The sequence below is a fragment of the Toxotes jaculatrix genome, chromosome 8 (assembly GCF_017976425.1).
Source record: "Toxotes jaculatrix isolate fToxJac2 chromosome 8, fToxJac2.pri, whole genome shotgun sequence".
Classification (NCBI taxonomy): Eukaryota; Metazoa; Chordata; class Actinopteri; family Toxotidae; genus Toxotes; species Toxotes jaculatrix.
Window position 1 is genome coordinate 18,744,251 of NC_054401.1, and position 25,382 is coordinate 18,769,632.

Here is a 25,382-nt window from a genome sequence, read left to right on the forward strand (position 1 = left end):
AAAGACGCCGTTCAAAGGAAAAACCTAACTGCTGATCCAATGTATTAAAATAGTAGACAAGACTGTGAAAAAAGCATTTATAGTCAATGTGCAGGAACTCAGAGATCGACTATCCTCCCCCAACGATTATCGTTTTCCCCAAGCTCTGCAAAGCCTGCATCAAGTTGGCTAGCAGCCCTCTGCCAGGGGCTTTGGCCAATATTGAGGATTAAAACCCTGCAAGTCTATAAATACACCTAGCAGACCAACGTCAGCACCCAGCCAGCTATTGCACTCACCTCTCACTGCTGGATGGCTGGCGTGTGTTTTTCCTCTTTTCTGCTTCTCACTTGCTTTTACTTTCTCCCTCTGTCTCACGGTTTCTCAGACTCTTGCTGCTCTTTCTCTTTGTGCTCCCATTTTTTCCCTCCAACTCCCTCTCTCAGTTTGTCTCCCACTCTTCTGTGTCTCTCACTCTATCCCTCTCATACACTCTCGCTTGGCAGGGCCTCTTAATTGGAAACAAGCTGTGAGAAGGCTTTCAGTTTGAGGTTAAAATTGCATCTGACCTGCCTCCTGCTGTATCTTTTCTTCACTCCTTTGGCTGTATTACAGGCTTGTACACAGTGGCTGAGAGCAGATGAAGGACAGTGTGTAGTGAAGAAGAAAGCAGAAAGTTGACTCTTCCCACTGGCTGGAAACAGCAGGGACAAGAAAGGTAAACAAGCCAAGTGGAGAACGTATAACTTGGCGTTTTTAGTCCTTGAACTCAGCTCGGCTCAGATAAGATATGCATAATCAGGTAGCCAAGAGAGACTGATTAATCACACCTTATGGCTTACACATTCCTTTTGCGGGCCCCAGATGTTTTTACAATGCAAACCATGCAACATGTCTCCTGACACAATCTTCTCCATTTATCGCAAGCATTGCCAACAGCTCCTTGTCATGTAATGTTGATGTGCAAGCCAATCTCATCAAGTGTACAGTCTAAGCAATATTCATGAGAGCACCAAGGGGTTCAGGAATGCCAGCACCCCCCAAAAAACACGTCTTTTGATAGAGAGCTCTTAGCTAGCTGGCTGAGTCCCAGTTCCTATCACCTCAAACTGAAAATAAATGAGTCCCACAGAGATACGAGTAACCAGAGACTAGTTAAAGGTAGGTTATTTTGTTTACTTTAGTTTCTGCACATTAGCTAATATGCTAAAAAACAAAGGTATCTCAAAGTGGATAACAGTTACTAAATATAAAGCACAAGCAAAAAAATACCAATTGCAACCTACAAAATACAATCAGACAGTGCAGAATGAAATACTCTGTCTGTTTGCGAATAATTTGTTCATACCCACATCAAAATCCCAATGTACATACCATGCTAACATTTGGAGCATAAAGTCTCAACTATTACACAAAAATGACATGGTCATACATGGTAATTATAGTGAGGGGCTGCATTCAGTCTGTCACAACTTCCTTGTTGTCAGTGGGAGAGGATAAGAGGGATTTGGCACACAAAGGGCCACAGCCAGGCACAGAAACTATTACTTCCACCCAGTTAGACCACAGACTGCACTGTCTGACCCATAGGGCTGTGTAACAGGACAGTAAAACTCAGTCACAATCAAACACGTCAACCTGCACAGATATGATCTGTGCTTTGCATAGCTGAGTTGATGTGGTATGGAATGAGCATACATGTGGCAAGCCTACAGCTGTGAAGATATGGCACCTTCACAAAGTGGTCAGTGTCTTAACCCAAGTCTAAATCTGTCTATCTGACAAACAGCTGCCTAATCCAGGGAGATATTTTTCAGAACTCAGCTCAGTTAATATTTTCTCAATTTGCAACATGCTCCAAGCAGCTTACTCCAGCTAGTGTGTTGTTTACAGTACAGCACAAATAAGAGACACTTTTCATTTGGAAAGTTGAATCATGACCCAAAAAACAAATATTGATCTCCTTGGCAACTGCCTTCCTTGACTACTGTCCCACCCACGTCCTTGGCCCCTCCATGTCTCACTCCCTTGGAAAGCTGTAAGCAACTGGGTGCCAGGCCAGGGATATAAGAGCAGGTCTGGGTATGATTACCAGCTGAAAATGATTCAGCTTTTGGGGACTGATGAATCAGTCTCGTCAGACCTAATGTTAACCATTTGGATTACACCAAAAAAAGCCCCCCCAAACACAGACTCACTAAAAAGCTTAATATGATTTTCATGGTCCAATGTACTGGTGACTATTGCCCAGAAAGCAATTAATTAATAAAGATCAATACAGCAAGAGCACAAAGAAAACCGTTATTTTTAAAAAAGCAGCTCGGTGTGCACAGATCGAATCTGCAAGCACTTTGTACACCACAGTGCCAAACATCTTCTGGAGGATTATTCAGAGTGATTACACTTGATATTATGGGATCCACCCTAACTGGAGCATCCTGATAAAATATGATTATTGATTAATGTGTCATTTGTTTGTTCATTTGTGATTGTTTACTTTGCTTCCCCTTTGTATACAAACCATGGGAAATTTGTGTGATGAAAACTTTTCCTTTTCATTTCAAACACTGACATCCAAACTACTTCAGGATGTGTTCTGGAAAAATCAGGTCACAGTGTTAGTAAGACCTGCTAGCTGATAAGTTCCACATGATTAAAGTCACAGAAAACTGTCTAGTTTTCAATGTGAAACTTTATGGAACAGATGCTCCTCACTATTTAAGTGCAAGAACCCTTTGTAACCATATTAGTTTTACTGGCACAGAGATTACCAGCACAAGAAGAAGGTAAGGCTGGGATGACTAAGTAAATTTTATATAATTTAACAGGAATTCTGCAGTGGACTGGGGATCAAGCCAAAGCATGTCGACTGATAGTGGTGTGACTCACTAAGGATGTACTGACTGAGAACCAGTGAACATTCTGTGGCCATGCAGTGGGGCGAAGCTGGCGAGGGCTAGTGAGATACGCAAAACCTGTTTCTCCCCCAAGGCGACTTAACGACAGCAGGATTAATTTTTCCTTTGGGTTATGGCTCTGATGCCACCCATCTCACTGTGTGAAATCACTCCCTGGCAGCACTTGGCAGCAAGCAGTCAGCTGGCAGAAAGAGGCAGATAGCTCGTGTCTTACGAATGATATGGCGAATGCTATTCTGCTGAGCTGACAAATGAACCTTATAAGCTGATACTTACCTGCACAGGCACAGACAAACATCACAAACATGAGAGGGTTGATTTTTCGCAAACACATCAGACACGATATGAAAGCACATAAGAACTAGCTTTTGATTGAAAGGAAAGGAAGAAAACAACTCACTCATTTTCACAGTAATATATGCTGCTGACACCATAGCTAACCCCTTAACATACTATCAAATGGTCTGCCACCCAAACTGAACAACTGACAACATCATGGTAAAGAGTTGACATGGGGGTCAATCACAGCAGGCCCCCAAACAACAGAGGGGTCACACAGGACACAGGTTGGGGCCAGGGCATTCCTGGCTGATGCAGTTGGGTTTGTCTGGGAAATGACTGAGCAAACAGGGGCCAGAGTGGCTTCCCCTTACTGGCACCAGCGCTTTGTCCCCGCTAATCCACTCCAAAGAGCCACAGTCAAACACCCAGCGCCATACAGTCACCAGTAACAACACAGCACAGTCTGGGGGGACATGAAATGAATCCCACTGGCCAAAGCAGGGAGACAGACGCCAGTTTACTCATCAGATTTGGGCACAGAAAACAGTATGGCTTAACTGTAGGACTAGGTGATGATCACAGAGCAACTCTTTGAGGCAATGAGGCTGTGCAATATTGCCTTCGGCGAGGATGGGGAGAAGTTACAGACAGTATTACAGAGCAATATTTAACGTTTTAGCTGGCTAGGATTGTAGCATTTGCTCATAAATCCTGTGCATCATGGTAAGTGGTAGCAGAGTGTGTGCATTTTTACACTGAGCGGGCCTGACAGTTTCTGCCAGAGACTATGAGAACTCATAATACACTGACAGGCAGAAAGGGGGGGGGGGGGGGGGGGTGTAGAGAGCAAGAGAAGCATATTTATTCTCTGTTGAACAGAAGGCTTTAGAGACAGATATCTGAATTACATTAATACAGTAGGTCTTGTGGCTCACATTAAAGCAAATCTACTTGTCTATGCCTCGTGATGTATAATTTGATAAATAAAGTCATATGATACAAAGACTATTTAAAAGTAAGAAATCATTGTTATGTTCATTAAAGTGTTTCTACTGCTGTAGGGTAAAACAGTAGTGCAAAATGAAATGGAATCAAATGTGGGAAAATGGGATCATGACAGCCCTCGGGCTGTGTCGCATCTAGAGTTACTCTCATCACACTTCCTCATGTCTGGAAAGCATAATGACACATTATGTACAATACATCCTAGACTTAAGGCTCTAGATCCGAACAACAGAAGTTTTAATTTATACAGCTCTAAACAATAACAAGAAATGACAAAAAAATAACTTATGAATGATACAGATAAAAGCCATAATTTAACAGCAGTGGAAATATTAATTATAATTATAATATGTGTGTGTGGCAAAGACATGAACACTATCAGACCCCTGCCAATTTAATGTAATAGTGACTGAGTTGATTATAGTGGCCCACGGTTACAGAGACCAACCTGAAAATCCTAGGTTCAGTCTCCGGAGGAAACAGATGTCCTGTCAAAACCTTCAACACTCAACACCTACTTTGTCATTGCCAGAGTCAGATACTGACAAAAATATGGAAAAGATGAAAAGGCGAGACAGAGCGCATTGCCTACAAAAACAATAATTAACCCATACCTCATACTGCTGCTGTGTTGTATGAATCACAGAGGTCTGAATGGTTGTCTTACAGTAAAATTAAGCACTGAACAGTTGGGAAATACTCACTTGTCATATTCTGCGTTGTCTCTATCACAGCGTGCATCCTTGTGCTTTTGCCAGTCTTTCCCATGCTTACAGGTGGTGAGGAGGACCACATCCTCTGAGTTATGAACATGATATAAAGCGTTCCTAGTGTCTGAACCTATTCCAGTTAGGTACCTCTTCCCCTTAAACACAAGCATGTACTTCCTATACGGGGGAATGGTGTTATGTTTCAAGTAGCCTCTTTCCCCTCCTGTCCTAGGATGGTCTTTGGAGAAAAGAGGAATAGAAACGTCAAAGTTAGGCCGAAAGTTCTCGGTGCTGATGCTGGCCTTAGCCAACATGGCAAGGCCAATGTCGAAGCCGAGGTCTTCCGTATAGTCTGGCCAGGTGCCGGAGTATAAGTTGAAGATGATGTGGTTTTTGCCCCCATTCCACAGAGGAAGGCTCTGGATTTTTGCTTTCAGGTTGTGCACATACTGGGGTGAAAGCTGGTCCCGGTCCAGCGTGTCCAAACTCAGGACAAACAGGCACGCCTGCCCTGGGTCAGGTGTGTAGAATCTGGACCCTTCAATAGAGGACAAAATGTTCTGATAACTCTCTGACATCTTCTCCCCTTTCTGCTGGGGATAGACGTAAACTTTAAATCCATTCTTCTCACACAGGGAGAAATCAAAACAGGACTCCATTCTGCAGCGTTTCCCAGTGTAAACGCCTGAGTTAGCGTCCCTCTTCTGCCTAGGAGATATGTGTTCATTGTGATCATCGCCCCGATCTTGCTCCCAGGAGCTGAAAGGCTGCAGGTACCCCGGGAAGCGACGCCACCGAGCGCCGGTGTGATAACCGGTGAGGCTGCGGTCATCACGCCGGCTGGGTCCCCGTCTGGAAAGCGGGACTTGTATCCCCCCAAAACAAAACAACAGAATGAGACACGCACCGGCGGAGAACAGAATTAAGTACCGTTTTTTGGCCTGCATGTGTCCTACGATCTGTGATAAGATGTCTTGCGATAAATCCAAGTAGTCCCCAAGTTTTGGTTTCACCACCTCCTCCGGGAACGCTCCGCCATCTTCCCCCGGGCTGCAAGGGTTGTGCGCTCACGTCTCCCACCTTCTGCTTCAGATGCCTTTCACAAGTCCGGGAACTGATCCAACGCATGTGGGCGATTTATAATGTTCATCCACCTCGTCTCCTCGTCAATAGTTGTATCGATTAACTGACAACAGGTTCTCCTAAACAACAGAGTGACCCGATCCACTCCACTGTGGGCATCTGAAGTGGCTCCCTACTTTCCTTTGTATAAAGCTACCTTTACTTTGCCCTGAATGTTCATTTTAACGTAGAATACTACTTTCTCGCTAACCAGAGCCGCACAGTAACTAATAACAACACTGCACAAAAACAGTACAATCTTAAGTCTGTTAAGCAGCAGTGTGCACCAGACTTGTTGCCTGGACAGTTAACTATTGTCCCTGCTGGAAATTAGCTACCAAGGGGCCACCGGAGCTCCGAACATTCAGCGTATAGTCTACAAAGCTGCCGCAATTCTTTCACTAAACGTACCGACAAATAAAAGTATAATAACACCTGTTTGCTAAACGTTTACAGCGAATTTCTCCAGCCGATTTAGCTAGCTAGCAAGCTAACTACCTGGCTAGTTTCTGAAAACATTCCCAGTTAGCTTGTTAGCTAAGCGGTCGCATCAAAGTAGCTTTAACGCTGGTTGGAAGTAAAGACAGCCAAGCAGCCTCTCTCCTCCGTCTACAACCATGTCTCTTCATTCGTCCACTGCCAATATCACGCTCTCCCCACGAAGCCGAAAGGCTAATTTCTCCATAATTTTTTCCAGTCGTGTAAAGTATTGAAGCGGTGGCTCTCTCTCTCTCTCACACACACACATATACGCACACACACATACACACACAAAAACAAGAGGTGCTGTAGAGGCTGCGAGCCAGGCAGAGCGGCACGGCAGTCCCACCAGGACGACTGCTGATGATGATGTGACGTTCTTCCACGGCGCACGGTGCGTTATCATTGGCTCCCGTTACACCCGAGGCGGGCGGGGCTTCCAGTGCACCCATTCACATCCACGGAGAACCGAGCAGGAGAGGGAGGACGGAAGAAAGGAAGGAAGGAAGGAGAGTTTCTGCACAGATTGAACCGCAGAGCATTGTGGTTTGCCTGCTGAACCGTATCAGATCAAATTTGAAGTTGATAAGTGATCTTCAGTAGAGATTTGTTTGTCAGTCCATGATAACCCAGTAGGGAGACATTAGAAGCAGGAGTTTGACTATAAAACAACTACTACAGTGCAGTAAAATACAAATTAATTTCACCCCAAGGTCCACTTAGCCTAATGGCTTGCTCTGGAGCTTTTGATCACATCTTCATTGGCAGATAGAGTTTGCCCAGTTGCCATGTAAACTATAGTAGTAAAATTTCAATTTTGTTTTATTTCTGAGCAGGACTTCTCATGCATGTTTCCTTGAAGGTTAATTGTAATAGGTATTATTTCCAAAGACAAGAATGAACTCTGAAACAAACAGCAATATTAGTCATTTAGAAACATTTCAGTGAAAATCAAATCCCTCTTGGACTATTATAAGTAATATACTGTGTTGTGTTTGAGATTTAAAAAGGATAATTAGGTACACAAGATACCCCACAGACATTTTAATATGCTACAAGTCTGAGGAAGATTATACTGTTTGTTCATATATGGTCAGTGGGTTCACAGTCAAGAATTCAAGGTCAAGAACCTAACTCAAAACAGCCCTATCACTCCAAAATGCACTTCAATGGAGTTGACAAAGATGTTGTGCTTGATTGAGGATGCACAAACAATTTTGTCTATCTCATTCTATACTCCAGTGTTTGTTGGTTATTGATTTGTTTAAGTTTAAAGACAGATGGATATTAGCAGTTGCAGCACTGCAACAGTTATTTACAATAACTGTAAAGTTATTGTAAATAATCTTGGCCCATGGCTGGCTTTGCTTCAAAGTTTCAGTTCAGGTCCCTGTATTAACAAGGGATTCTGCAACTGAGTGATTGGTTAAAAGACCAAAAAAAAAACAAAAAAAAAACTGAATGTCTGCAAGACTCGAGTGTTGGATTCTAAGACTTTCTTATGCTTTCTACTGAACAGTTGTGGTTCCTCATTAGCATGTTGTTGAGCATGACCTCTGACCTCACTTTTGGGAGAGAAATTCATAATTTTTAGTCTAGACAGATATAAGATATTATGGGTAAACACCAGGTAGGAATAAAAACAAATTTGCCCTAAGAGGGATTGCACCAGTGGACCAGCAGGACAATGCCACTGCAGTGCATTAGCCAGGTCTTTTCTGGCATGTAGTAAGCCATGATGTGTTTTCACAGCTGCTCTGGTCTGAAAGACTAGAAGTGATTTTGCAGAAGCGGGGAAAGAGCAAGAAGGAATGTGAAGCTGCGTTCCTCAGGAGCTGTGGACCAGTTATCTGCACTGCCTCAGTTCCCCATGGACCACTGATCAAAGACAGGGAGGGATATGATGGCCACCTCCTCATTCTCTACCTCCTCCCTTTCTCTTTGTCTCTCCTCTTTCTGTCTTACTCACCCCACTCCTGCCTTTTTCTCCTCTCGCTCTCTCTATCATCCCCTCCGCTGCTCTCTGGCATTTTTTCCATCTCTTCCCTCTTTCATCCCTTTAACTGATTTATGGGGGGGGGGGGGGGGGGGGTGCCGCCGGTGACTGATGTGAATAGATGGATGTTCCTTAGCTTTTTGCCACTACACTGGTCAGATGTGCTTTGTTTATATGTCACTGAATTTTAATTCAAGCTCTTTAAAGTGGTCTATCCATGTGGAATTGTGACAGTCCCTCACTCTAATTTATTTTTGCACTTCCAGTAGCCTTATTTGGATGCCTCACTTCAAAACCAACATGATTACAAAGTAAGGACAAATCAACAAAAAATGCAGACAATTGGATTCCAGGCGTAAAAAAACAACAACAAAAAAAAACATCTGTGGGGTTCTGCTTTTGTCTAGTTATTATCTGCAGCTTAATGAGAATGAGGAGATGCAGTTTCCCTGCTGTTGCATTGTGTTTGCTGAGCTGAGCACTGGCCAGATTTAGAGCAGCGGGGTGACTGAGCCAGAGCAGGACTCCCACTGTGCAATACACGCAACCATGCCAGTATCTAATTTGGATGCACCCAGGTCAGCATAGTTTTTCCAGCCAGCCAGTGAGTCAGCCAGCCAAGCTGCTAAACAGCCAAATGGAGATTTATTATTTCCTTCTGAGTACATTTTGAGGTCACTAATTTGCAGTTTGTTAATAACTATAATGTACTGCAGATTTGTTATTAAGGATTCAACTCATATACTCACATAAAAAATATGAGTGTGTGGTCTATGCAAGAGCCATGCAGACATATGCGTGATATCACATGCGCAGGCACACACATAGTCATTTGTGGGTGTGTAAATGCTACGTATGTGCGTGTCTCTTTCATGGAGAGTGCAGCCTTGGATGTGATAATTTAACGTCCCCTCCTGACTGAGACTGACAGCCTTGGTAAGGAGCCTCATCCATCTGTGTTGATGCTGAAATGCTCAAATCACATCTGAGTGTATCACAACGTACAGTGAAATGAACGGTTTGTGTGATGAATGGAAGTGTCAGTATCTCAATGCAGAAAGGGCCACTAGGACCACCTTCAAGGATTTAACTGGAGGGCTTCTTGAAAATTTAGCACCTTTCCTCTTGCGGGAACATGTCATATGGATGAATATTTTCCAATGGCAATTATTCTGTGCCATTTCAAACTAAGAAAAGATTTTAGGGATCACCTTGCTCCTCAAAATATCTCATTTCCTTTATTTTAAATCTTACTATCAGCCTGTAAATCAATATCTGAAATTGGGACACAACTAAAGGTTGACTCCACTGAATTATGAAGGTCTACTTTTGCTTCCAGCAGTAATTTCTATGATGTGCTTCAGTCATAAGAGCCTGTCACATAAATTTGAATGGCAGACACAAAAAGCTTCCACCCTGTCATAACCCTGCTTAAATTCAGAGAGAATTACTATGCTCTATAAAAGAGTAATCCTCTCTTCTTTCTTGGCAATGAAAAACAGACCTCCTTTGGCAGAAAACGAAACACATTTTGCATTTGCACCCAGTAGTTTTGAGAAATGACTGACTATTTGTATTTGCATTTCTGGATTGCATCTGTGTGTAATAGTTAGTAGTAGTTAGTTAGTAATAGTAATTTAATTGGACCATTCAAAAGGCAAAGTGATGTCAATCAAGCAGTCAATAAAGTCAATGGCTGTTGAGAAAAGTTACAGTTTTCATTATCTGTATGTGGCTGATAATCTAAACTGTGTTAGAAACAGTGAACAAGAGAGTAACAAGACAACTGAGGGTGTTTTTTTTTTCCTTTTCACTGTTTGTGTTTATGTGTCAGAGAAAAAAAAGATGTGTGAATGTGTGTGTAGGTGCATTTGTGTGTGAGCACAATACACTCACCACCTTGTGTGCATGGCAATATGTGTGTGTTGGAACATTTCAATCACAGTACAGAGATCAGGTTCAATTACACATGCAATAACTTTTAGGTCTCAGTAGGCCTAGAAACCATTTATATGCTAATAAGTATGACAGCAGTAATGACTTGCAATAAAAAGACATCTGCTGCTTGATCAAATCTGATATTAGAGCATTACCACAATCAGCCTTTGCTATTTGTCCTGAAACCACTTGTTAGCCTTGAAACTCCTTGTGGGAAGTGTTTTGGCGTCTGGAATTGGTGATGTAATAACCATTCTCCTGGCTGTTTCTTGTCTCTCTGCAGTGAGTAATAGTGTTGTGTTTGTGTTTTAGCTGTGTACTCTTGTGGGAAATTGAAAGTAGACACGTTTTTCTACGGCATCAAGTTAAGTCAGTCTTAACTATATGGACCAAAGGGTTTTCAAATCTGTATTACAGACTGTATAACACCCTCCATCCTCAGGCTTAAAGCCTCATTTGGGGCTGGGAAATACTGCTTTCCAAAAAAGAAGCTCTCACCTTAAAAACTCTTAAAACTCTTATAGCTACCATTTGCACCTTTTCCTGGCAAACACACTAAACTTATAAGATCTGCTAAACATCAGCATCTTAGCATTGTCATAGTGAGCATATTAGCATGCTGATTTTAGCTGTGCCTAAGTATGGACTCACTGAGCTGCCAGCAGCTGTAGATTCTTAGTTTTGTTGATACAAAGGGCAAATAAAACACTTCCCTCAAATTCTTCTTATGTTGAACACATCTGGCAGCCAATAAACACTGAATCAACTTTTTTTTTTTTAATTTCATGGTCCAAAAATCATCTGTGGCACAAACATTTGTTCCCCTTGAGTCCATATTTATATATGTCATTTCTATAAATCAGCACTTTTTGTAGATGTGATTGATATAATTTAACTTGATGTGTATTCATGCAAACTGTTAAACATAAAAGATCCTAATTAAATTCATGCAACACTATCAAAGGAAACACAACAAAGTTAATTACATAAACATTACTAAATACTAGTCATACATGGCAGCTAATTTTAGTTGTAATTAGATTTGATACAACTGTGTGAAATATTTGCTGACATGAGAGTGGAGAGACAGAAAGAGCCGGGTATCCTGTCTTATTCCAGTGAGAGAGGCCTGCTGTGTGCAGCTCTCACTTCAAGGGCCTGGAAAAGATCAATGAGGAAGAATAGCAGTGGGACTGGACTACAAATTGAGCAGGCTTTAATCACCTCATACAGTTCACAGCGGTGTGAAAGTTCTCGCCATGAAAGGGTTTAATCACTAGCCAAGCTGAATAGAGTCAACTTGTTACTAATAAAGGGCACACAGGGCCTAAGGGGACACATGCACATGTGTGCGTTTGCTAATGCACCTAGGCACATGCACACACACACATGCATGGGCGTGTGCATATGTGCATCCAGACGATTCATTGCACACATGCACACACAATGCACACATGCACACACAAGCCTTTATGATTACTCACAGATACTGAATACTGATAATAACCTCCAGTTTATAGCTCTCTGAGTCACTCTTTCTTAAAAGTTGATTCGGTGAGTTTGTCATCACATAAAGTAGCTCACAGGTAAGAGGGAATCATCATTTGTCAGCCAGTTGAAGGGTTTTACTGACAGATGATAATTACCTAACCCAACAGTCAATGGCCACCCAGCTACTCAGGGAATGGGAACTGAAACCTGTCAATGCTCTTAATGGGCAGAGACATGAGGGTCAGTTGGACACTCCTCAGTTGGTAGCTAAATTAATATATAATATATGTTTGGAATATTACAAATATGTATTTTGGAATAAGATTGCACCGTTGCTATGTACATATTATGTCTTTTACTTGCATATACATTTGATATATCACAAACAGTCCAGCATTTTACAATAAAAGCAATTCTCAAATGAGATTCTGCAAAGACCAATCACGATAACAGGAAGAGAAAACCCTTAAGGCACCAGAAGGTTAATAAAGAACGTGTGTTGCAAGAGCCCTCATTAGTGAAAACCTTTCATGATGCTTCCCAGGAAGCACATACAGCTGACCCAGGTGCTGCTGAGAATGTGACCTTGGTGTGATGGTAAATGGGTAATAAATCCCACAGCCATGGGGACACAGTGTGTAGTTTGTGGACAGCCAGGTCAATGAGGAGGCGAGCTATGAATCTAAATCGCACCTGTCAGTCTTTTTCCCTTGTCCCTCTATAAAATGCATTGAAATAATGTTGCTCCACCGGCTCAGCGAGATAAGAAGCACGTTGTTCAGGACGTTAAACACAGTCCTGCTTGCCGTATGTCACATCCTCTGTCTCCCATTTACCTGTCAAGCACCACTCTGCGCTAATGAGTAAAGTAAAAGCAGCATGAAGATAATCTTTAAATATATCCTGAAGCAGAGAATCCTTTGCACAGCAAGGATACAATGAAATTAAAATGACGCAGCAGTGTTATATCTAAAGATCGACAACAGTTTTACCAAGGAAATGTTGAATGATGAGGACAGACGGTTTTCTGCAGCACAAAGATGCATCAACTGGTACAGAATTGAGATGAAACCTTGCTCTGCCACACAGAGAGGTGACAGGTCAAACAAACAGTTCTCTTCATATAACTGTTATTAACCTCTGGCTCACACTGCTTAAAGGAGGTGCCTGCCAGCGTGTTAGATGTATTGGCAATAAAATTCCAATTCAATCAGAATTTGAAGGAAACATGAGGGCTTAGGCTTATTCATCCATGCTGACCACATGTTGGTCATGCAGGCTGTCAGTTCTTTTTTTTTTTTTCAGCCATACTGAGACTCAGTGGGTGGACTCCAGTATTTACAAGTTAGGTTCATTATTTCTGCTGCCAAATTGATTTTAGTTGTACAGATGATGATGAATAACGAGTGATCTTCTGTTTAAGTGACAGGAAACTTGCTCCAGAGACCTTCAAGAAGAGATATTTCAGGAGGATTTTTGTCAGCTGAAGGCCAGAGGATGTTACATTTCTCCCCTGCGGATTTATCTCTGAGGTTTTCCACAGCAGGTTAGTGTAATTTCAGTTCAGGCTTATTCTCACGACTCAGTCCCTACAAATCACTGCATCCCCGTGGAGCCAGAAATCTGCACTCACAGTGGTCGAGCGACAGTGAGATAGACAAACTCAGGGTAAAGTGGATCTCTGTCGCCATCTAGAGAAACATGCACATGGAACAGATCATCCTTGGGTTGCGGAGACTTTGATGCTTACATTCATTTTTCTTCGTGTTAGGCTATGAGCCATCCATATGTTCATGCTTTACATTTTGCAGATACCCTCCACATGAGTCGTTTCAAATGGCTTTTATAACACGATCTGATGAGTAAAAGAAATATAACAACATTTGAAAATAGCGTATTTGCTTTTGGTAGCTCTCAAAGCATTGGCCAAAGTTATTCCCGCCCGTCTCCGGTGCGTTGAATGACTGGAATCGAACACACCAGCAGCAGAGTCATGTGGTTGGTCATGAGGAAGTAAACAGGGAAGGAAAGATTCAAAGAGGTAAGCCTTTTTCTACTATCTTGGACTTTAACATTTCCAACTATTTATATTCAAATCTCACAATGTAAAACTGTTAGTTTATCACGATATGTTTGTATCTCTTTATGTGTTTGTGTCTTCTGCAGCGTCAAGACTAATGAAAGTAGCTAGCAGGCTGCATGCTAACGTTAGCTTGGTGGTAATAGAGAAAGCTAACAGTTAATGTATGACTGTATAATAACTGCACTCCTCAAATTCTTGCACTTACAAACCAAACAATACGTCTATTTAAAGCTAAACCTGTGTATTCAATGTGTGTTGATGTGTCTTGAAGAAACTTGGATGTGAGTAAAAGTGGTTTAATACATTAACGTTGAAATAATGAAAAATTCGGGGAAGAAAACCTACATTCTTATACTATGTATTCTAACAGGACTATATATACCATTTACTAAGTAAAAGTAAAACGAATGTAATACGCTTTTACCTAAACTCCTTGGGAGAATGCTCTGTCCTGGTATAAGGACTAGTCAGGGTGCAGGAAAGCTTTTAGAGTCTTGCTCAAGGTGAAGCGTACTGACTACTAAATTAAACTATCTGCTGTATTCAAACACCCTGTTTTTCTTTTGTCAGCTTGAATATCTACTGGATAGACACAGGGTCAAGGTGTGGTTGCTTGGTGCATCCTCCTCCTCCTCATCTTTCTCCAGCCACGATGGTGGACTTTCTGGCGGAGAACAACCTGTGTGGCCAGGCCATCCTCAGGATAGTTTCCAGAGGAAATGCCATCATTGCTGAGCTCCTGCGCCTTTCTGACTTCATCCCCGCAGTTTTCAGGCTCAAAGACAAAAGTGACCAGCAGAAATATGGAGACATTATCTGTGACTTCAGCTACTTCAAGGTATGGATTAAGTTAGGACTTGCAAAACACTTTTTTTTTGTCTTGAATAGTTAGACAGGGCATTACCTGTGGTCTAAAGCTTAAGTGATTTTAGATTTGAGGAAACTAAGCACATGATGCATGCTCATTTTTTGAATTAGGTAGTGTGGTGATTTACATTTAATTGATGGTTGTAGGAGCTTGAGGTAAATTGTACATATTTAATACTGGTTTTGATGGGCCGCTCTAAGTTTTCCCATAGTTCTTTGAATGATTTTTAAAAAATAATAGCTATCTAATTGGAATAACTGTACTACCTTGTTCCCATTGTTGGTAGCTTGGTGTGTGTCTTCACAAAGACATGAGCACCGATTGCAGTTGCATTGTTTCACAATGTTGCTTCCTCTCTAGGGTCAAGAATATTACGAAGGGAAGCTGGAAGCCAAAGCTGAGCTTCAAGACTTGGATGAAGAGTTTAGAGAGAACAACATTGAGATTCTGTCGAGGTTCTATCTGGCTTTTGAGAGTGTCCACAAGTATATTGTGGATCTTAACAGGTAAGACAAGACCGGATTATTTAGGGGTTTGGTTAAATTTACTTTCAGTTCAATCAAAACTGAGCTTGATGCACACTTTATCATGTTTTACCCTTTTTAAGACACAAAACCTAATAAAGCCTTTATGTTATGAAATATGATATTATTTCCCTCTTTCCCTCTCCAGATTTTTGGATGACCTACATGAGGGTGTGTATATTCAGCAGACCCTGGAGACTGTGCTTCTAAATGAGGATGGAAAACAGCTTCTAGTAAGTAACACAGATCACACAACCAGTTTTAAGTTGATGTAACATTTTGATATATGTATCTGATGATTAAACAGTTAATCAGCTGTGATACTGATTTACAGATTGTTTTTTATGCCTAAAATTGAACATCCAAACTAACTAAAGACAGAATATATAAGCATTAAAGTTGTTTGTGCATTTTTTTTTGTATTTCCACCCAGTGCGAGGCTCTCTATCTCTACGGAGTCATGTTGCTGGTTATTGACCAAAAAATTGAAGGGGAGGTCAGAGAGAGGATGCTTGTTTCCTACTACAGATACAGGTGAGCTTGTGACTCACACACCCACACACACAAACACACACATACGTTCGATATTCTCTTGCTGACTCACAAGCTCGATGTGCTCAATTCACTTTGCTCACAGCAAAGTTGAGTCACTTGACTCATACATGCATTTGCTTAAAATAATAGACAGAGTTACATTATACTCGCTCTACCTGATCATTTTTTATTTGTCTTTCTACCTGTATCTTTGTCAGTTCCAGGACTAACTTTTTCATGTAAATATGAATCAAAGAAATTTTATTTAATATAAATGTTTGCATTGTTAAACATTAGTTTATACTTTAAGTAGAAGAGTAGAAGTTATTCACTGCCACTTGTTTCAGTCATTAGCCATTATTTTTTATCATATTGTTGCTTTTTCTGTGTGTTGATCTGTTCTCAAAATGCATACCAGTTCTTTTTAAACACATGTATTGTTTCACATTTGCTTTAGTGCTGCTCGTTCATCAGCTGACTCCAACCTTGACGACATCTGCAAGCTCCTCCGAAGCACCGGCTACTCCAGCCAGCCTGGGTCCAAGCGGCCGGCAAACTACCCAGAGAGCTACTTCCAGAGAGTTCCCATCAGTAATACTTTCATTAGCATGGTCATTGGGAGGCTGCGCTCTGATGATATCTACAACCAAGTGAGGAGAATTTGGGAAAACATCACTTTGAACTGTCAATAAACAGAAATGACAGATTTTGTATTAAAGTCACGTTCTTCCTGTCCGTCAGGTGTCTGCCTACCCTCTACCAGAGCACCGTAGCACAGCGTTGGCTAACCAGGCAGCCATGCTGTATGTCTGCCTTTTCTTCAGCCCCTCCATACTGCACACCCAGCAGGCCAAGATGAGAGAGATAGTGGACAAGTATTTCCCTGACAACTGGGTAAGATATGTGTCAGGACTGTTCACTGGACGTCCTGTATGTTTAATCTGCACTGATAGTGTCATGTCAGTAGATTAGAACTGAATATAAACAACTTTATGAAGTTAAATGGGAGTCACTGTATTATGTTTTGACATTCAGTTTGTTTATACTCAGTTTTTCATTTGTACTGTTGCACTGATCACCAAACTGTGTGTGTTACCTGCCTGCAGGTTATCAGTATCTATATGGGGATCACAGTGAACCTGGTGGAGGCCTGGGAACCATACAAAGCTGCCAAGACCGCTCTCAATTACACCCTGGACTCTGCTAACATCAGAGAGCAGGTATTAAAACAATCGCATCATTTGTTTAGTTTGTTGTCTGTAGATCACCATGCTTCTTAAAGGCAACTAGTGGGAGTGAATATATGTTGATCATCCAAGATGAAAGATACTTTTTACGATATCTTCCAAACAACACCATCACCACCGTCACTGTGTGCTTAGGCCTCTAGATATGCAGCTAGCATGGAGAGCCTGAGGCCTCAGGTGCAGCAGCTGCTAAAGGAAGGTTTTCTGAGGGAGGAGATCATCCTGGACAACATTCCCAAACTGCTCAACTGTCTGAGGGACTGTAACGTTGCTATCCGTTGGCTGATGCTGCACTCCGCAGAGTCAGGTGAGAATAATGGGGGGGATTTTTGTTCTTTAGGACCACAATGTAGCTTGTTCAAGAATAAGTAATGTCACTCTTGCATGGTCAAGGAATAGTAATCAATCAATAGCCTGAAGTAATCAATAGCCTGAATTTGACTTTTGTCCATTTCTAGTTAGAGTCAGCTGAAAGGTTCATTGCTTCATAGCTACAGTTTGTGACTTTTGTAAAGGTGATGTGAATGTAAATAGTTGATTTACAGATTAGTCATCTTCTGTCTCACAGCTTATGACCCAAACAACAAGCGACTGCGTCAGATCAAAGACCAAGTGCTCAACGACTCCAAGTACAAGCCCAAGATCCTGTTCCAGCTCCTGCTAGATACTGCTCAGTTTGAGTTCACACTCAAAGAGGTGAGAGCCTCTTATCAATACCAGAAAACATGAAGTGAGGAGTAGAAGTATGAAATTAGATGTTAGAATAATTCCAGAGTGATCCAGCCAACTGTGTTTCCCTCTAGGTGTGTCCTCTCTCGCTGTTGTCTATTAGCATACAGTGAGACAGCATATGGCTAGCCAGTCTGTCATTAGGAGAGGACACAAATTTAATGTTCTCATTACACATCTCATCTGACTAATCCTTCCTCATCGACTCAGCATCTGTGCTGTCCCTCTTCCAGATGTTCAAGCAGATGCTGTCAGAGAAACAGATCAAATGGGAGAGCTACAAGAAGGAGGGATCAGAGAGAATGACTGAACTGGCCGAAGTCTTCTCCGGCGTCAAACCGCTTACCAGAGTGGAGAAAAACGGTGAGACGCCGAATAAGGTGAAGGATTACACACACAGCAAAAAAACATGGTACAGACTGAAAGAGCCTCCACCATGCAGCGTTTCATGCTTTGATGTCATGGATTATTTCAGTGTTGGAACACAAATGCTTAAATGAGTTTAAGCCCGAGGCGCTTCAGGGGAAAACGTTGAGGCAGGGAAACATCATGGAAAAACTGCAGAAAAGAGACACATGCGGGGAGAGGTGGATTAAATTTGCATCAGTCATAGTTACTTCTGTCATTGTGACTCTAGCTGTAGGAGAGAGACCCATTTTTTTCCTCAACCACCACTTGTGAAACACTGATAACATTCTTTCTCTGCATGTACTACACACCTTTATTACTCCTCACAGAGAACTTACAAGCCTGGTTCAGAGAAATCTCAAAGCAGATCGAGTCTTTGAACTATGAGGACTCTACAGCCGCTGGCAGGAAGACGGTTCAGCTCATACAGGCTCTCGTTGAGGTGAGCAAGATACTGAGAGTTACCTGATTTAATGGTCTTTTTTTAATTTGATCACATCATATGAATGTATAGTAATATGTATAGAGCAAAACTAAAGCCAAATTATCCCCATGACCCAATAATTTAATGATGGCCAGTTAAGATTCTTTTTTTCTTTAACATTAAGAAAATAACACCTAAGTGCCTAAAAATCTTTGTTGTCTATTTCTGTGCAATTATAAAATCAGTCTATAAAATATTTTTGTCTCTGTGTCTCCAGGTCCAGGAGTTTCACCAGCTGGAGTCTAACCTGCAGGTTTGTCAGTTCCTGGCTGACACCAGGAAGTTCCTGCACCAAATGATCCGCACCATCAATATCAAAGAAGAAGTCCTCATTACCATGCAGATAGTTGGAGACCTGTCCTACGCATGGCAAATAATCGACAGGTATTTACTTGCTGAAAAACACTGAAGCCAAACAAAATGGTAATACTGCTGGTACACAGCTCAGTTAAATGTCGTTTTAGTATCTGATTTTCTAACACTTTGTACTTTCACATTTTGTCTTAATATCTCCTCATTAGCTTGTAGACTGTGGCAGGTATGCCTCATACCATATGGTATGGTATGGTCCATGGTTCATATGGTCAGCCAGAGATAGTGAGATAGTCTTCTATCAGGAAGACCACAGTACTGTAGCTGCTTTGACCTTTATTTAACTCCGTTGTGCTTTTGTTGTGTTTGTGTATTATGTTTTATTCTGCAGCTTCACATCCATTATGCAGGAGAGCATCAGAGTCAACCCGTCCATGGTCACAAAACTGAGAGCTACATTTCTGAAGGTCAGGACTATTTGTGCCCAATAAATACCTGCAGATACAGACAGAACTAATATGTTTTTCCAGTAATTTTGCCTTGATTTAGATAATTCTGTATCTGGGATGTTAAAAGAATTCTTTATGTGTGTGTGTGTATCAGCTGGCATCTGCACTGGATCTTCCATTGCTCCGTATCAACCAGGCCAACAGTGCTGACCTGCTGAGTGTTTCACAGTTCTATTCTGGAGAGTTGGTGGCTTACGTCAGGAAGGTACATCACATTAAAGCAACCAAGCAACCAAAAGTAGCTTCTGTTTCTTTTTCTTTTTTCTTTTTTTTCTTTTAGCAGAGACAAAACTGATATTTCCTGTGGTGCTCATAGATGGACACGGTTTCATAACTTCAAAAATGAGCTTTGCATGCTGCAAATTATTGTTCAGTAACTGTGCAGTAACAGCTGCTGTCATAATTAATGTTTCTACGACCATCTGCTTGGAAAATGTATCCAAAAAGACCTGCTTAATGGATGTGTACCTTAAGATGATATTGCCTTCTGGTGTCATCTGCCACATGCTATGTTATTTTATGCTCGAGGATTTGTTCCTACTAGCTGTACACAAGATTTTTCATCATACACCATCTGCTTTTGAAGTTTTGACTCTCCTTTCTCAAAGTCATTAAATTCACATTGGTTCTCATTTTGGGGTATTTTTTTTCTTCTTTTTTTTCAGGTACTTCAGATCATACCAGAGAGCATGTTCACCTCTCTGGCCAAGATCATCAAACTTCAGATCCACGACATCATGGAAGTGCCCACACGACTGGATAAGGACAAGCTAAAGGACTACTCCCAGCTCGGGGCTCGCTATGAAGTAAAATAACTGTTGTGGTTGAAATAGTCACACTACTTATTGGGTGTTGTTCAAAATGTTACTGAAGTGATTAAAAAAAATCCTTTTATCTTATCATATTAAAAATTATTAGATGAGAGGCCTGAAGTTGCTCTGTTTTGATGTCGACTCATCTGCTGTATGCGAGTCTGAGGCAATCATACAAGCTGGGCATTTCTGAACGTTTTTAATCTCACACAGAGCTTTTGATGTGAAATACAAATTAGTAAAGAAAGATTGATATAGAAACAGAATGTGCCAGCAGTAACTTACATGTATTGCATTAATTAGAATTAGTTAGGCTGATATTTTGAAATGTAGCCAAATGCTTTGAAATTGAATTTGATTCCTTCACTGCAGTAGTTTAACTTTTGAGCAGAATTTCAATTTTAAACTTAAAAACAAAACAGAGTGGCAAATTCTTATTTTGCAGTTCAAGTACTCTCTACATACAAACTGATGTAGAAGATTCTTTCTTTGGCTTATCCTAATACTTTGGACATTGGACTGATGCAATTTAAGGTTCACTGGTTTCTGTCTGTCACTTGACTAAACATCCTTCTGCTTCATTCAATCACAGGTGGCTAAACTCACTCATGACATCTCCATTTTCACTGAGGGCATCCTGATGATGAAGACCACTCTAGTTGGGATCATTAAGGTAGGTGTCTCTGCCTTTGCTCTTGGTGTGATTATAGAATATTAATATGCAGTTGCCTTTGTTCCATAAGTTGTGGATTTTAATTTACTAACACACTGTGATGCTTTAGGTGGATCCTAAGCAGCTTCTGGAGGATGGCATCAGGAAGGAGCTAGTGAAGAGGGTGGCTTTGGCTCTGCACAAAGGGTTGATCTTCAACCCCAAGACTAAGGTCAGACATCAGATCCACTGCACGCTTTTATGTTTATATTTCAGATTTCATTATCAGTCTTGAGCTCAAGTTTGTGAAATATTTGCAAGGTGTGGAATCAGATCACTGAATTATTAATTGAACTGGAGTTATTTCACCAGGACGGAGGCAAAAAGCTATTAACAATTTATAATTAGAGGTTTTGTACAGAATACTTATGACATTCTTTTACCGGCTCATTATAATGGATTTAAAATTGTATGAACTGATGTGTCCTCTTGCACTTTGAGGATCAAGGATAAAAAATAAAGCATGAAACAAAAATACAATGTTCCACTCTCACAGTCCAGTGAACTGATGCCAAAGTTGAAGGACATGGGGGCCACCATGGATGGGTTCTACAGGTCCTTTGAGTATATCCAAGACTACGTCAGCATTTATGGCCTTAAAATCTGGCAGGAGGAGGTTTCGCGTATCATCAACTACAATGTGGAACAGGAATGCAACAGCTTCCTCCGGACCAAGGTCAGGCTTTAACAGTTTCTGAACACATCCCTGAATCAGTTCATCCCTCTGTAATCCAGGAGAAGCTCTGGCTGTGTGTCTTCTCATCAGTAGTAGGAGTTGATTTATTGTTTGGTCCTTTCCTTTATCCAAACAGATCCAGGACTGGCAGAGTGTGTACCAGTCCACCCACATCCCCATCCCCAAGTTTCCGTCTGTGGATGAGTCTGCCACCTTCATCGGTCGTCTGTGCAGAGAGATCCTCCGAATCACTGATCCCAAGTATGTCTGTGCAAATATAACTGAAATAGAGGAAACAGTTTTTCCCTCTCAGAACAACCGGGCATTAATCTGAAAGTGGAGATTTGATGAAACTTCGGTCATATCTTGCAGTATTTACAAGCTCACAGACAAATGTGGGTCTTTTCTACAGGGTAACGTGCTACATTGACCAGATGAACACCTGGTATGACCTGAAGAGCCACCAGGAGGTGACCAACAACAGGCTGTTCTCTGAGATCCAGAACACTCTGGGTACCTTTGGCCTCAATGGACTGGACCGCCTGCTCTGCTTCATGATTGTCAGGGAACTGCAGGTAATAAACCCTAAAAAATATTTCTCAGGTTGAGTGTTACTCAGTCTGCGTGGCCCTTTACTGTGTCATCAGTTCACATACATTGTATATATCTGCTGCTACTATTTGCATGAGCAATTTGTGTCTCCCATCAGAACTTCTTGACAATGCTTCAGAAGACCATCTTAAAGGACAAAGCAGTGGTGGATGTCTTTAAAGCAATGCTGATTGCTGTTAACCCAGTACAGGGCATTGTGGGTAGGTATTCATTCAGGAATTCCTGCTACCTACCAGGATTTTTTTCTTTACTTCTTCAGAAAATTTGACTTTTTGTTTTTTTTTCTTTTTTCTGCAATAGCTAATGCCAGCAAAGTGTACGCCAGTGCCGTAGCCAAAACACAGAAAATCTGGGGTGCATATCTGGAGGCCATCATGAAGGTACTGGCCCATGTTTTGTCTCGAATTATTGAGCAGAAAATACTTATAATAATAACATTCTTAGTGACACTTTTGTTTGTTGGAAATTTTTCAATAAAGGCAATCTGTCATGAAAATAATGTTAAATGCTGGTGTTTGTTGTAGGTTGGTCAGATGCAGATTCTCAGACAGCAGATTGCTAATGAGCTGAACTACTCCTGCAAGTTTGACTCCAAACACCTGGCTGCTGCCCTGGAAAACCTCAACAAGTCAGTCTAGTCTCACTACAATGTGCATGTCATTTCAATAATATCTCTGTAACTGTGTATTGTTAGTGTTGAGGGGAAGATGTTGCTATGTTTTAATGTTTTGTAAAGATAATTGTGTTTTGTGTTGCTTCAAAATGTTGGTTATGTTTTATAACCTTTAGACTAATGATGCATGATACATGTATATAATATTTCTTTTACCAAGAACTATCAAGGTAAAAGGAATGATAACGCCATTGCTGTTTACTTTAAGAGGAAAATTTGTGACTTTTCCTAATTAGAATTTGAGCACTATAAGTAGTTAAATCATTACTGCTCTAATTCAGTTTTTTGTTCTTGTGCTGAGTGCTAACACTCTTGTGACCTTGCCAGGTCTCTGCTGGCAGACATTGAAGCTCACTACCAGGACCCGTCCTTGCCCTACCCTAAAGAGGACAACACTCTTCTGTATGAAATCACTGCCTACCTGGAGGCTGCTGGCATTCACAACCCACTCAACAAGGTGTGCAGATGTTGCTTCCCACACAATGTTATAAGTGATAAAACTTAAATCTCTTTTTTTAACCTTCAGAAACCACCACAAACTGAAACAGAAGGTGTTCTGACCATTTATTTTCTCTTTATTTCTCTCACAGATCTACATCACCACCAAGCGCCTACCTTATTTTCCCATCATCAACTTCCTATTTATTATTGCTCAGCTGCCTAAACTTCAGTACAGCAAAAACCAAGGCAAGTTTTTCTACATAAAGCTATTGATGAATTATTAAATTGCACATTTGACATTTGGTAAACCATTGTGTTATGATGGTTGAGATGGTTGATGTTTCAGAGAAGCTTAATTTTCTAGTATCATACTAATATTTGTATTTATTAGAAAGAAATGCTGCTTCCCCTACACGTTTTTGTTGATGTGAGAGTCTGTGTCATTTTTAGCCAGGACTTTGCCACCCACATGGCATAACACCCATTAGTGGCCTCTGTTTTTCTGAGAACTTGAGTGTGGTTTTTAATTGGACAGGCTGCTCACCATAGTCAGCACTCATAGAGGATTATTCTGGGAAATGTAGGAAGTTACTACATGGACGGGGAAGGTTCAAGGAGTGCATGCACACTAGATTATTGGTATAGTGGTGATATATTCTGTGGTAGATTTTTCCATAAAATGCAATAATGTCTTATATATGTAAAGCTGCATCCACATACCATACGCATACCACACGACTGATGTCTTGTGTCTGTCCAGGAATGACCTGCAAGAAAGCCACAGACCCGGTTGACTGGCCTCCACTGGTGCTCGGCCTTCTCACCCTCCTCAAGCAGTTCCACTCCAGATACACACAGCAGTTCTTGGCTCTCATTGGTCAGTTTATCCGCTCAGTCATGGAGCAATGCACAAGGTAACAAAACAGACTTGACTACTTTTATTGAAAGGTGTCCCCTCATGGGTTTATAAACTCACATTTGAGTGTCCATTTTTTCTCCATTATAGTCAGAAGATCCCGGACATGCCCTCTGATGTGGTGGGAGCTCTGATGTTCCTGGAAGACTATGTGAAGTACACAAAACTGTCACGCAAGGTAATGCAGCTTTCACATTAGTAATGCTGCTAGTAAATCTGTCAAAATGTTCTCATTGGCAACAGTTTACAATGATTGTGGGGTGGTAGGGATTCTACTTTTTATCTTGCATTTTTACTGAATATACCGAGAGACAGTAACATGTATTCCACTTTTTCTGTGTTTTTTAGGTGGTTGAAGCCCATGTGCCGAGTTTCATTTTTGATGAGTTCAGAACAGTCCTGTGAAGATCTGGATGAAGTCTTTCATCGGAAAATTATGCTGCCATAGGCTTGTTTCACAGCAGACATTTTGACTTACCATAGTCGGATAAACACCAGTGTTACTAATTACATGATTGATGACTTTGTTCTAGAAAGCCATGACAGTGTGACAGTGAGCCAGCATTCACAATGCCAGCATTCACTGAAACTAATGCAGCTAAATAGAAGTCAGCCATCATACATTTTATTATTCATACCTGGGCTTTTTGTACTGTGACATGCCAAAATGTCTTGTGTAAAAAAAAGGGCCTGTTGAATCGTTTACTTACATTTCATAGTTTAGACCATAAATGTCTTAATGCACTAATACGAGATTGTACATAGATAGAAAATTGAAATTACTTATTAATTAACTTGCCAAGTGTTTGTACTATCACTTTGTGCCATTTCCAAATTAAATCCATTGATGAATACGTTTGTTCATAGTAAGTTTTCTTTCTCTTCCGTTTAGAATTGGATCATTCGGTCAAGACCTTTACT

The 25,382-nt window shown here is 41.2% G+C and overlaps 2 protein-coding genes across 2 annotated transcripts in view; one reads left to right on the top strand and one right to left on the bottom strand.

The window, feature by feature from the left end:
* Positions 1-6,850, bottom strand: part of LOC121185898 (exostosin-1a-like) — a 37,273-nt gene extending 30,423 nt beyond the window's left edge. The window contains exon 1 of the mRNA XM_041044398.1: positions 4,889-6,850. Coding sequence (XP_040900332.1) covers positions 4,889-5,841 — 953 coding nt within the window. The 5' untranslated portion in view covers positions 5,842-6,850. The remainder of the gene's footprint in view (positions 1-4,888) is intronic.
* Positions 6,851-13,899: 7,049 nt separating this feature from the next.
* Positions 13,900-25,309, top strand: washc5 (WASH complex subunit 5). Its single transcript, XM_041045282.1, has 29 exons — positions 13,900-13,962; positions 14,575-14,842; positions 15,233-15,378; positions 15,545-15,629; positions 15,830-15,930; positions 16,388-16,580; positions 16,672-16,824; positions 17,037-17,150; positions 17,313-17,484; positions 17,746-17,873; positions 18,140-18,269; positions 18,644-18,756; positions 19,016-19,182; positions 19,502-19,577; positions 19,714-19,824; positions 20,285-20,425; positions 21,024-21,104; positions 21,214-21,315; positions 21,640-21,819; positions 21,956-22,080; positions 22,232-22,394; positions 22,529-22,631; positions 22,732-22,811; positions 22,956-23,059; positions 23,432-23,561; positions 23,695-23,791; positions 24,306-24,459; positions 24,552-24,639; positions 24,810-25,309. Exons 2-29 carry the CDS (start codon positions 14,657-14,659, stop codon positions 24,864-24,866), a joined length of 3,480 nt encoding a protein of 1,159 aa, XP_040901216.1. The 5' UTR covers positions 13,900-13,962; positions 14,575-14,656; the 3' UTR covers positions 24,867-25,309.
* Positions 25,310-25,382: the final 73 nt, after the last annotated feature.